Source organism: Salmo salar, chromosome 20, assembly GCF_965601325.2.
Source record: "Salmo salar chromosome 20, fSalSal1, whole genome shotgun sequence".
NCBI classification, from domain to species: domain Eukaryota; kingdom Metazoa; phylum Chordata; class Actinopteri; order Salmoniformes; family Salmonidae; genus Salmo; species Salmo salar.
In genome coordinates, this window is record NC_138310.1 from 17,755,054 (window position 1) to 17,767,440 (window position 12,387).

The 12,387-nt window shown below is 42.3% G+C and overlaps 1 protein-coding gene across 6 annotated transcripts; it reads right to left on the reverse strand.

Moving 5' to 3' along the window:
* Positions 1-13: 13 nt before the first annotated feature.
* LOC106580003 (uncharacterized) lies at positions 14-12,137 on the reverse strand. 6 transcript variants are annotated; one of them, XM_082966244.1, is made up of 28 exons: positions 12,083-12,137; positions 10,638-10,682; positions 10,473-10,526; positions 10,056-10,319; positions 9,671-9,724; positions 7,473-7,517; positions 7,101-7,145; positions 6,582-6,635; positions 6,406-6,459; positions 6,265-6,318; positions 4,333-4,386; positions 4,171-4,224; positions 4,027-4,071; positions 3,863-3,907; positions 3,440-3,547; positions 3,172-3,224; positions 2,996-3,049; positions 2,774-2,827; positions 2,554-2,661; positions 2,409-2,462; positions 2,156-2,263; positions 1,984-2,037; positions 1,553-1,854; positions 1,383-1,436; positions 1,140-1,193; positions 956-1,009; positions 818-835; positions 627-677 (listed from the first exon to the last, which is right to left on the reverse strand). In XM_082966244.1, exons 4-13 carry the CDS (start codon positions 10,113-10,115, stop codon positions 4,033-4,035), a joined length of 513 nt encoding a protein of 170 aa, XP_082822370.1. In that variant the 5' UTR covers positions 10,116-10,319; positions 10,473-10,526; positions 10,638-10,682; positions 12,083-12,137; the 3' UTR covers positions 627-677; positions 818-835; positions 956-1,009; positions 1,140-1,193; positions 1,383-1,436; positions 1,553-1,854; positions 1,984-2,037; positions 2,156-2,263; positions 2,409-2,462; positions 2,554-2,661; positions 2,774-2,827; positions 2,996-3,049; positions 3,172-3,224; positions 3,440-3,547; positions 3,863-3,907; positions 4,027-4,032. The 6 variants fall into 6 exon arrangements, with proteins under 6 accessions (XP_082822373.1, XP_082822372.1, XP_082822370.1 ...); XM_082966245.1 differs by having other exon boundaries at positions 3,436-3,547; XM_082966242.1 differs by having other exon boundaries at positions 4,171-4,386.
* Between the last annotated feature and the right edge of the window lie 250 nt (positions 12,138-12,387).

Below are 12,387 nucleotides of genomic sequence, written 5' to 3' on the forward strand. Positions count from 1 at the left end.
GGGGGGACGACGACAAGGAGTTGTTGTAAGATAAATAGTCATGGCTGAATAGGGCAAAAATGCATTTGAGTTCCAAACTGAAATGAAGTATTTGGATTTGCTTTGACAGATTACCAACAACTTGCCTTGAGCTGTGCCAGAGTAAGGTTCAGAGAGGTTCCAGGGGGGCCAGGAGGTCCAGGAAGGCCCTGATATAAAAAAGGAAAAACAAGCACAATATATAAGTTAAACTCACTGCCCCGGGATGCTTCCTACCTTCAGGCTATGCTCAAACCCTACATCCCAACCCGAGCACTCCATTCTGCCACAAGAGGTCAGCTCCCGGTTAGCCCAGTCAATGTTCTTCTCTATCCTGGCACCCCAATGGTGGAACCAGCTTACCCTGATGCTAGGACAGCAGAGTCCCTGCAGAGTCCCTGCCCCTCTCTGAACCTTACTATGACTGTGATATGTGGTTATCCCACCTAGCTATCTTAAGATGAATGCACTAACTGTTAGTCGCTCCGGATACGCATGTCTACTAAATTACTAAAATGTAGATTGGGTCAGGAATCATTTTTATTTCATTAAAGAGATGTAATGCAGCTGGTACTGTGGTGTGACGTGAGGAAGGTCATACTCACAGGCAGGCCTCTCACTCCAACATGACCTGATTTTCCGGCAAATCCTTTTAGACCCTGATATTTAGGTAAATAGCCCATTTAGTCAGTGCCCTTAGTCAATCCACCAATCTCCACATAATACACGTACAGAACACATAAAGGTATGCATAAAGAAAACGTAACACATGCGGATATTTGTATTTAGAGTAATATACCGTTTCTCCAAAGAAACCCTATAGAAAGAGAAAAGGAATCACGTTAGAATTTAATTATTCTCTGTATAAAAATCCTACTTTATTTTAAGAAAAGTAAAGCAAATAGGAATAGCATATCACTGAAAAAGGACAACTTACAGGAAGTCTAGTTAGACGTGGGGTCACCCACCCCCCATGAGGACCAATGTCTCCCTACAAAGACAGAAGACAAATCACAGTCAATACAACTCAATAGCAATGATTAATGTTGCATACTTAACAGAAAACACTGAGTCAAGCTTTCAGAGTAAGACCAAATAGACAGACAGATAGTACATCTCACCTGTTCTCCTTTTAGGCCATCGCTCCCTGGCTCTCCCAAAGGGCCTTGTGTCCCCTGAAACAGACACTCAACTGACTCAATACATCATGGAGCTGTGTCCATCATTGAATACAGGAAATGTATAGGGATATGAACATGGGAATGATGGAGGCAAAATGTATCTGTAGTGACTCTAAATAGATCAATTCATGCACAGTACATCTGAGTCATTTGTAATACGCTTCTTGGGATAAATGAGAGTACCTTCAGCCCCTGAGCTCCAGGAGGGCCTGTCCGTCCCATCTCCCCTTTCTCTCCCTGCAAGTTCAGGGGAAAGACATTAGTCTCACATAGAATGAGCTTCTAGGAACATATGGTTCAAAGTGCTGTACTTCTTGAATCATATGGTCACCCTGTTGCTGCTTCATATTTACCTCTACTCCTGGTTCACCCATTTCACCCTTATCTCCTTCTATGCCAGGTGTTCTTAGAGAAACAGAGAAAGACATATATAGAAACAAGGGTAGTTATTTCCTGAGTTTTGGGGACACAGTGATTGAGTCGTACAGCTAACCACCTGGCATTGAAAAGAGAGCACAGCATTTCCAAAACGAATCAAATTATATGGTTACTAAAAATAACTTACGTAAGGCCCTTGTCTTCCATCATTACTACATCATACCTTCTGCCCTTGTGGTCCATAAGCGCCAGCCAATCCAAAAGGACCTGGAACACCCTGTAACAAGAACAGGTTGACAGAGTATTCTACAAAGCCATTACAGACATTGCGAGTACTGAGTAATAACAGTTTTCCAAACCAATATGGGTTTTGTCTTTAAAGCAACCCAGTCTACTTCAAACCTACTTCCAATCCAGACAAACCCAACGGTCCAGCTTCACCCATCAACCCCACCTGGCCCTGACAAACAGAAACCAAACACTGCTGTAGTTCCAAATCTACATATCACATAGATCATCTACAATATATCAGTAAATCAGTAATTATTAGGATAAAATACACTTTATTAGTCACTCACTCGTAGTCCTACATGGCCCTTCCCTCCTTTCACTCCTCTTTTCCCATTGTCCCCAAGAGCTCCTGAGGGCCCCTCCAACCCAGGGAATCCACAAGGTCCTATTGCCCCCTGTAGAGAAAAAACAACAACTTAAAGATATTCTATGGGATTTGAAGAGCGATTAAATGATTTTGAAGGCTTCAGAAAATCTTACCAGGCAGTACATATGGGACCGCACATTAAGCATACATGTAGATTCTGTTCATTCCATTACCTTAAGTCATTTAGGACTAGGGTCTCCTCTGTTGCCGAAACCTCCCATCTCTCCCTGCAACAGACAATCACAGAACACCATGAAACCACATTCCAACCTGATCATGGCAGCCTGTGCGTGTAGATGAGCTTGGTAGACAGCTGACCTCTTTGCCCCTTGGCCCAGGCTCCCCCTGCAGCCCCTGGGAGCCCTGTGGCCCTGGCTCTCCCTGGAGTCCCTTGGGCCCTGGCTTTCCAAAGAGACCTGGAGCACCCTGCCTCACAGCAACAGAGATTGAGTCAGAGAGGTGGGGACAGAGTAGGAAGAGATTTTATTAACACATTTTAACTGAACTAGTGTAAAAGGGATGAAACCCAGTTATTGACCTGTTCCCCCTTTTCCCCAGACAGCCCCTCCTCACCAACTGTTCCTGGGGGACCCTGGGGGGCAGGATAATATAAAACATGGTCATCAATGTCAGCCATAATAGTACAATTGCAAGATATGCCACACTTACCACCTTGGAAAGTGGCATATCATACAATACCAGTCATATTGAAGGTGGATGGTACATCTAAGAACAGACACCCAGATCCACTGCTGCCCACCTGCTGTCTGTCCAGTCCAGATATCCCACTGTCCCCAACAGGCCCTGCTGCTCCCTAAACAGACAACAGTGTATCACTCAATGCAATAGTGACTGTCATGATTCATGCTCTATTCCTTCCAATCTATCGTTGAAAAACAAAAAAAAGACATGAGCTAGGGCTGACATTGCACTCACCTGTTCTCCTTTTCTCCAACCTGCCCCATCACACCATCCATCCCAGGAGTGCCCTGGATACAGTAAATAAAATACATTACCAGACGCAAAAGTGACTGTACATTGATAATACCGTTTCATGTCTGTGATGTTCATTAAAAAATATATAATCAACATTGAAAAAAAAAAATGTTTCAACTTGGTACAAGAATGCTATACAGAAAGGCCTGTCAATTATACATTTTTCATTGGGATGAAACAAGGAGAATGTTGAAAAGTACCCACTCACTGGTAATCCGATGGGCCCAGCTGACCCCTGTGCCCCCACAAGCCCCTGGCTTCCTGAAGGGCCTGGCTTTCCTGTCCTGCCCTCTAGCCCTGGGAGGCCTAGAGGACCCTAAAACCAGTTACACCCAATCAACTTCTGTAGTAAACACTTCAAATTACCAAATCGTCAGTTGTCAAGGTGCCATCCATGAGCACGTACACTGGATCTGTGCAGTGAAATGTGTTGTTTTACAGGGTCAGCCATAATAGTATGGCGCCCCTGGAGCAAATTAGGGTTAAGTGCCTTGCTCAAGGGCAAATCAGAAGATTTTTCACCTTATCAGCTCAGGTATTTCCAACCAGTGACTTTTCAGTTACTGGCCCAATGCTCTAACAGCCAGGCTACCTGCCGAAGACAATGATATGATTTAAAAGTGCTACTCACGGGTGATCCCTGTATGCCATTGTGTCCAGTCTCTCCTTGACGGCCCTAAGGAAGACAAACTAGAGAAATCACAATCACAGGTTGTGTACACAGAAGAACAACTCAGCCAGTATGTCTGAAACATCAAATGAGTGAAGAGCTTTGAAGGACTAACGTTTCCTCACCCGAGGTCAATTTGGCCCTCTCTCCCTATGAGGTGCCTTCAATCCCTGTAAGACAGCTCAAAATCATCCCCTATGTATCAATTTACACCAGTATCAGTTTAGACTATTCTCTCCACAATGTGAATGTCAGTACAGTGTACTTACCGGTGGTCCACTCTTCCCAGGGATACCAGCGGGGCCTCTCACACCAGGTTCTCGCTTGGGGTAGACAGACAGACAGACAGACAGGTGGCATTCATGCAAACGAACAGCCATTATTACTAACATACCAATGCTAACATTCTGTAGAACTGTAGGGGTTCTTACCCTCTCTCCAAAATGACCAGGTCTCCCAGTTAAACCCACTGCTCCTGAGTAGCCCTGTACAAGGAATGGGTTTCCACAATTACAATCGGTCCACCCAAAGTTGGTTGTTGGCAGTAGTAGGTAGGTACCACTACACTGAGATTATATTAATTGATTCAAACATCTTTTACACATTGTTTTGAAAAATAAAAGATTACAGTAACACTTACAGAGCATGATCTCACAGCGGTATTATAAAAATACTTTTCTAAACACATTAAGATAAATGAAACGTAGGCTGGTAATCCCACTAGAACACCTTTTGGGGGTGGACAGGTACAGTGGGCCAAAAAAGTATTTAGTCAGCCACCAATTGTGCAAGTTCTCCCACTTAAAAAGATGAGAGAGGCCTGTAATTTCATCACAGGTACACATCAACTATGACAGACAAAATTAGAAGAAAAAAAATCCAGAAAATCACATTGTAGGATTTTTAATGAATTTATTTGCAAATGATGGTGGAAAATAAGTATTTGGTCACCTACAAAAAAGCAAGATTTCTGGCTCTCACAGACCTGTAACTTCTTCTTTAAGAGGCTCCTCTGTCCTCCACTCGTTACCTGTATTAATGGCACCTGTTTGAACTTGTTATCAGTATAAAATACACCTGTCCACAACCTCAAACAGTCACACTCCAAACTCCACTATGGCCAAGACCAAAGAGCTGTCAAAGGACACCAGAAACAAAATTGTAGACCTGCACCAGGCTGGGAAGACTGAATCTGCAATAGGTAAGCAGCTTGGTTTGAAGAAATCAACTGTGGGAGCAATTATTAGGAAATGGAAGACATACAAGACCACTGATAATCTCCCTTGATCTGGGGCTCCATGCAAGATCTCACCCCGTGGGGTCAAAATGATCACAAGAACGGTGAGCAAAAATCCCAGAACCACACGGGGGGACCTAGTGAATGACCTGCAGAGAGCTGGGACCAAAGTAACAAAGCCTACCATCAGTAACACACTACGCCGCCAGGGACTCAAATCCTGCAGTGCCAGATGTGTCCCCCTGCTTGAGCCAGTACATGTCCAGGCCCGTCTGAAGTTTGCTAGAGAGCATTTGGATGATCCAGAAGAGGATTGGGAGAATGTCATATGGTCAGATGAAACCAAAATAAAACTTTTTGGTAAAAACTCAACTCGTCGTGTTTGGAGGACAAAGAATGCTGAGTTGCATCCAAAGAACACCATACCTACTGTGAAGCATGGGGGTGGAAATATCATGCTTTGGGGCTATTTTTCTGCAAAGGGACCAGGACGACTGATCCGTGTAAAGGAAAGAATGAATGGGGCCATGTATCATGAGATTTTGAGTGAAAACCTCCTTCCATCAGCAAGGGCATTGAGGATGAAACGTGGCTGGGTCATTCAGCATGACAATGATCCCAAACACACCACCCGGGCAACGAAGGAGTGGCTTCGTAAGAAGCATTTCAAGGTCCTGGAGTGGCCTAGCCAGTCTCCAGATCTCAACCCCATAGAAAATCTTTGGAGGGAGTTGAAAGTCCGTGTTGCCCAACGACAGCCCCAAAACATCACTGCTCTAGAGGAGATCTGCATGGAGGAATGGGCCAAAATACCAGCAACAGTGTGTGAAAACCTTGTGAAGACTTACAGAAAACGTTTGACCTGTGTCATTGCCAACAAAGGGTATATAACAAAGTATTGAGATAAACTTTTGTTATTGACCAAATACTTATTTTCCACCATAATTTGCAAATAAATTCATTAAAAATCCTACAATGTGATTTTCGGGATTTTTTTTTCTCATTTTGTCTGTCATAGTTGAAGTGTACCTATGATGAAAATTACAGGCCTCTCATCTTTTTAAGTGGGAGAACTTGCACAATTGGTGGCTGACTAAATACTTTTTTGCCCCACTGTAACACTTACATACATGCCCACTGGCCCTTGGGGACCCTCCATGCCAACTTTCCCTGTGAAGCCCTAAAGAACAGAGAGAGACTCATTTACGTTGAGAAATGTTGGTAATATTTATTTTTGTGTCAGAGGCTTTTGGCCTACAGTACTAACCTTATCACCAGGTGGCCCAGAACTGCCGTCTTGTCCAGGCTTTCCTGCAGGACCCTGTTAAAATCACAAAATAGATACAAACAGAAGGTAAGGATGAGTAGGAGTTGAGGGTGGTGACAGAATGTGCAGATTCAACAATGATCCTGTAGGTGAGTGATATTTTTTGTTGGACATACTGGAGTGCCTGGGGGACCTGCTTGTCCTGGCTCTCCGCCCAGGCCTGAGAATCCCTGGATTTATGACAGAGACAAGGAAGGTTAAAGACACATTGACTGTTGAATATACATCCCTGTAGCAACATATCAACACCCTAATGCAATGTGCCCTAGTAGCATCACGTATCAATACTTTACAAAGCAGTGTTGATGACCCCAGCTCATCCTTGGTTGTGCAATGCTGAATGTGTCTTACAAGGACACTGACTGACTCAGCCTACGAACCCCCTTGTCTGACATTTACGTGCTCCTATAAAGAGAGCTGTAACAGCACTGGCCACCACAGGCCCACAGGCGGGTGATTACATCTGTGTCTAGGATCATCTGATATCTTTTCTAACCAATCAACAACTCACACTTCCTCTCTTTATTGCTCAGGTTTATGAGAGTTTAGTGATGATTGAGCCTTTTGTGTTTTTATCCTTTTTACTGTTGACCTCTTCTTGTTTAGAGCTGATTGGTTACAGGAATATGACTCACTCTGTCTCCTTTAGATGCAGGAATGCCAGCAGAGCCAGGAGCACCCTGTCAATCACACATTACACATATTCTCTTTTATCATGTCATACATTCATTTGTATACACAGAATGTAACTTTTACTCACATTTATTTGAGTTTTTAGGCTATTTATCAATAATGGTTGGTTGAACTAGCTGAGCTTGTACCTGTTCAATGAACTATATTGGAAATGTCCACTAGACAATTAAGGAGTCAGTTGAAAATCATAATAAGTGAAATTAAAATATTCAAATGTATAAAATGGGAACCTGTGTACCAGGCTTTCCTTCTGCTCCCTCAGTCCCAATGTCTGTCAGGTAATATTCATATGAGATTGAGTACTCTTCCCTTACCGGGATTCCAGGTATACCAAAAAGACCAGGCTGTTCACTACGGCCCTGGAAAGAGAAGACATCAGAGGGAAAATGTGATGAATCCCCCAACAACCTCCTTCAGAAGAGGGCATAGTCTTTTATCTACAAAGATGTTCTATTAGATCAGGGGTTTTCAAACGGGGGTCTGCGAATTATTATAAATTGTTCTTAAAATATATATATTTGGGGGGATGTTTTTATGTAAAACATTTTTATTTTCTGAATATCACTAGCTGTAACAGAATACCATCATGGATACACTTTTTATGTCTCTGTGTCCAGAATTAAGGAAGTTAGAGGTAGTTTCACAAGCCAATGCTAACTAGTGTTAGCGCAATGACTAAGTTTACAAGAACAGTTAGCATGGTAGCTGTTCTCCTGTTCATCTGACTCTACCAACCGAAGTGGCAATTTTCGGGATGGAAAAACTGTTTCAGTGTCAACTTCAGTGTTTCTTAGAGAGTAAATATGAAAAGAATAAGCATGGTAGTAATTGAAAGTGAACAGTTTGGAGTTTATGGGGAAATTATTAGACCAAAGGTGAGGACACAACTGTTCACCTGACAAGACTGAATTCAAACGTTACACTGTGTTTTAGATTTTACATTTACTTTTCGCCACATTTGTTGACAACATAATCGGAAAATACACTGGATACATTCAGTAACATGCTAAGATTCTTCCTTGAAAATGTGGGGTAGGTGCAACATAAGACAAACATATTACAAGGGTTTGAGTGAGAGGACTAACTGGTGTCTCCAAGGGGCCACACCTCTCCAAAGTGTGTAAGTCATTTCAATGTACTTTGATGACTCAAAGAAGAGTCTTCAACTAGGTGTTTTTAGAGCTCTCCTAGCTGTGGCGTTGAGGAACTAGAGCGAACACACTTGTAGTTGTTTTGTTTGGAACACAGCCCTGCCATCACACAATTACTGTTGTTGTTTACGCAATCCAAAAACGTTTCATTATAAATCATATTCTTTGACAGGTGGGCATCATTTGAAAGGTTGTTCTATTGCCAAAATGACTAGCAAAGTTATAAAATATGATCTTACAGTGTAAGACTTTCACAGGGCAGTTCAGAGAAACAGATAGTAATTTTGGTGATCATAGAATGGAGTCATGAGTGCATTCAGATGCAATGTCCACAGCTCATTTTCTACACAATAGAGAAACACAGAAACACTTTCTGTTCTGAACAACTCAGGGTATGAAGCCATGTCATCTTGTAACTGTACATCAAACATAGTGATCATAAACGTTGACACTGTACTACATAAGTTTTATGATATGGAAATGTGAAATGCACATTTGGACTAACAGGGTTTTGGCTTGCTTGTATAACATCAAAGTGGTATTTATAATAATTCTCAACGTCGCATCTTTCTAAATATATCTAGTCCTTTTAATTTACAGCATTTTCCTAACTCGGACAACAAAAAACGTGCAAAAGTTGCCCTGTTAGAAGGGAGGGATGGAGGCAACTACTTGTTGCGTGAGGTGCTCAAGTTCAGAACAGCTGTCAGTCAAAACCCATACAGCAATGTGATGCACAGAGAGTGACGTCTGACATCATTTATAGCATACTTCTGTACAGCTACTGCGTTCTAATTTAGGTGCTTCTCAGTGCCCAAATCTGCAATTTTCAACCCATATATGGGTAGGAGTGTAAAGGGCTAGAAAGCATGCAGAAAAGATAGTGAACTATATATTTTATTAGTTTAATTTTTTTCTCCTAAAACCAGGCATTCAAGGCACATGGCCATTGGTTTTTATATAAAGTCTGAACAGAGGAACACAGCATTAGCCATAGTAAAATGCATACAATTGCAAGAAATTAGCTTTAAAACGGCTAAATTGTCTCTCAGCTCCATACCAAACGGTGTAGACTGCTGGAAATTAGCTTAAAAACGGCAAAATCTTCTCACCACCAAGATATCTTTCTAGCGAATAGACTATGTCAACGGACTGTGGGGAGGTCAAAATAATGAAACTGTCAAAACTATTAATTTTAAAATGTTGATTACTTCTACTTACCATTATCATTCACCTTATTATAAGAGAACACGTGATTTAACATTTTTTCTAACATATGATGGGGGTCCCTGGGTCGCCGATTTGGCTTTGACAAGAAAAGTTTGAAAAGCCCTGTATTAGATGACACAGGAGACAGTTACCCTGGGTCCTTTAGGTCCCGACTTCCCATTGCGGCCTGGAGCTTCCCTGTGGTCCTTAGGAGCAAACAAAGAGAGACATTCAAAATCAAGACTTTCAGTCTGTAAGATATGACGTGATGCAAATGTATATGAACATGGCATGATATAGCTTGGTTTTGCATCAAAATCTCAGTCAGTATTGTACTGTATTCAAACTCTATGAGACTAAATACAATCTTTGGGAAGCTGATCATACAATATTGGCTAATTTAATGCAGGTGCATTTAGACTAGAACAGAGGAGAGCTCTAACAGCACTAGTTAGAGCTCTCGGGAAAGGAAGTTCCCTCCAGGAAAAGCCATTCTAAGTCTAATCACTCCACTAGATTGCAATAAACTCTCCTGACCTTTGACCCTTCCTTTCCAACCACTCCCTGGAGGCCGACCTCTCCGTCTTCTCCGTGCATCAGTATGTAACAGCAAATGAGGTACAGGAGGAGGATAGGCAGAGTGTTATTATGTTAATAAAGGCTGTGAATTGCAGGTGTGATCCTGATGTTTACCTGGATGCCTTGGGCACCAGCTTGACCTCTGAGACCAGGAAGCCCTGAGAGGCCACTCTGACCCCTCTCACCCTGATGGCCTTGGATCCCTGACGCAGCAACAGAACTCTGAGGAAAGAAACACTAACGGTATCAAAACACCATATGATATGCAAATTCTTGTTTTCAGAAAAACATGTTACAAGAGCTTCATGAATATGACCTTTGTGATCGTCCCGATTAATTTACTACTGCTTCCCAAACCCATAATCAAGTCCTTACCTTGTCTCTTTTGGGTCCAGCATCTCCTTTGTCTCCATCTAGTCCTCTGAAGCCCTACAGGAAAAGTCAGATCTGATCAGATAGGAATCATAAAATAAAACATCACTCCTCTCTAATGATGCCACTTCTGTTTAATAAACAAGATGATAAATCTATACATCTTACTGTGCCACCTGGAGCCCCCTTCAGACCTGGAATTCCAGCAGTCCCCTAAAAGACAGACAGATATAGACAGAGAGAGGAGAGGTGGTAGAGAGAGATAGTGAAATGTGGATTTGTTTCCCTCATAAGGTCACACAGGTGCTTTAGATTCATAACAATGTATCCCGGTGTATCTAGCTACATCTGATGGCAGGCCCATCATTTTTACTGAGATATAATTATGACCCTTTTACTATATAATATGTTTAGAGTAAATATAGGCATGACCACATTCCAGTAGGGAAACCCCTGTAAAATAGATTGGCATTTCCAAAAGAGGTTTTACATTTCTGTTGTTATGGAGCTTGAACTAACACCCGGAGTGAGTGAAACACCAGCTGGCAGAGTTGCAAAATGGGTGAGAAGTCAACTCACATGTTTCTTTATGAAAGCCAGAGGAGGCCTTCAGATGCAAGCAACATGGAGATTTGTGATTTTCAAGAACTCCGTCAAGAACTCTTTATTGCTGGCGTGTGGCCATAAGTCAAACAACGAAGCTGGCGAATAAACCTTTTTATTCTGATGACCCAGTTTCAAAACAACTCTTAGAATCTGTTTTCAAAAAAGTTTGTTATGTGCATTCGCTTTTCCTTAGTAAATCGATCATCTATCCAGGCACAACACCATTCTAAAGTTAATGTAGCTCTTTGTGCCACTGTGGCAGCCAAACCTGTCTGCACACAAAACACAGCGCACCGTCCTCAAGACAGTGTCAGTCACTTTACGGAAGACATATTAGGAACTTCGCCATTTCTCCTCCTCAGACCTCACCCTCACCTAGTCAAGTCTCAACCCTGCACTAGTCTCACCTCTCCTCTTCAACACTCAACCCTCCCCTAGTCAAGTATCAACCAGTGGCTTTGCGCAGTTTCGCGAGGACCCCTCACAGGGTCTGTGCAAGGCCCCCCCCAAAATATATAATGTTTCATAGTCCAGTTTCATAGCTAATCTCATGCTATTCTAGACAATTTGCCATGAGGCTGAGAGAAAATGTTGCTGTTTTAAAGCAAATTTCCTGCTATTTTACACATTTTGCCATGAGGCAGAGAGAAAAATATAAAATATGTTTTATAGCTCATACGAGCATTAGGGGGCCCCCAACCCCCCAAAAAAGAAAATAAATAACAAGTCTGGAAGAATACAAAAAACAAAAAACATCTCCCGGGGGGGCATGCTCATGGACCCCCGAGGCGTGTGCCCCCCACCCATCCCACCCACTTCCCACTGCTACTACAATTTCCAAGGAGACACTGGGGAATCCTATCTTATACATCTATGATAGTCGACATTGGCAAGTTGATTATGCCATGCAGAATGTCTATTGTGTGTCTTTTATCCAATTTTTTTTCAGCCACATGTCTCCAAATGAAAATCTAGAGTAACATGTAGCTCATCCACAAAGGACTCACCATGGGCCCTTCAAGACCTGGCAATCCCTTCATGCCTGTGGGCCCCACTTCACCCTTTAGAGAAATAGAAATATATATAATCAAATAGAATTTGAAATTAATCAATTTAATTTACCACACACAATATGACAAATTTGAGACAGACTAAACCAACTCCCTACCAGGTGCCATCAACAAGTGTGTAAGGGAATAGAGGTAGCGGTTGATTTATGGCTGGGCCTATGTGACTTTTGACAAGAGATTCATTGAATTAAACTAACGTAGCTGAACATACCCTGTCACCTTTTTGACCCGGAAGACCATCC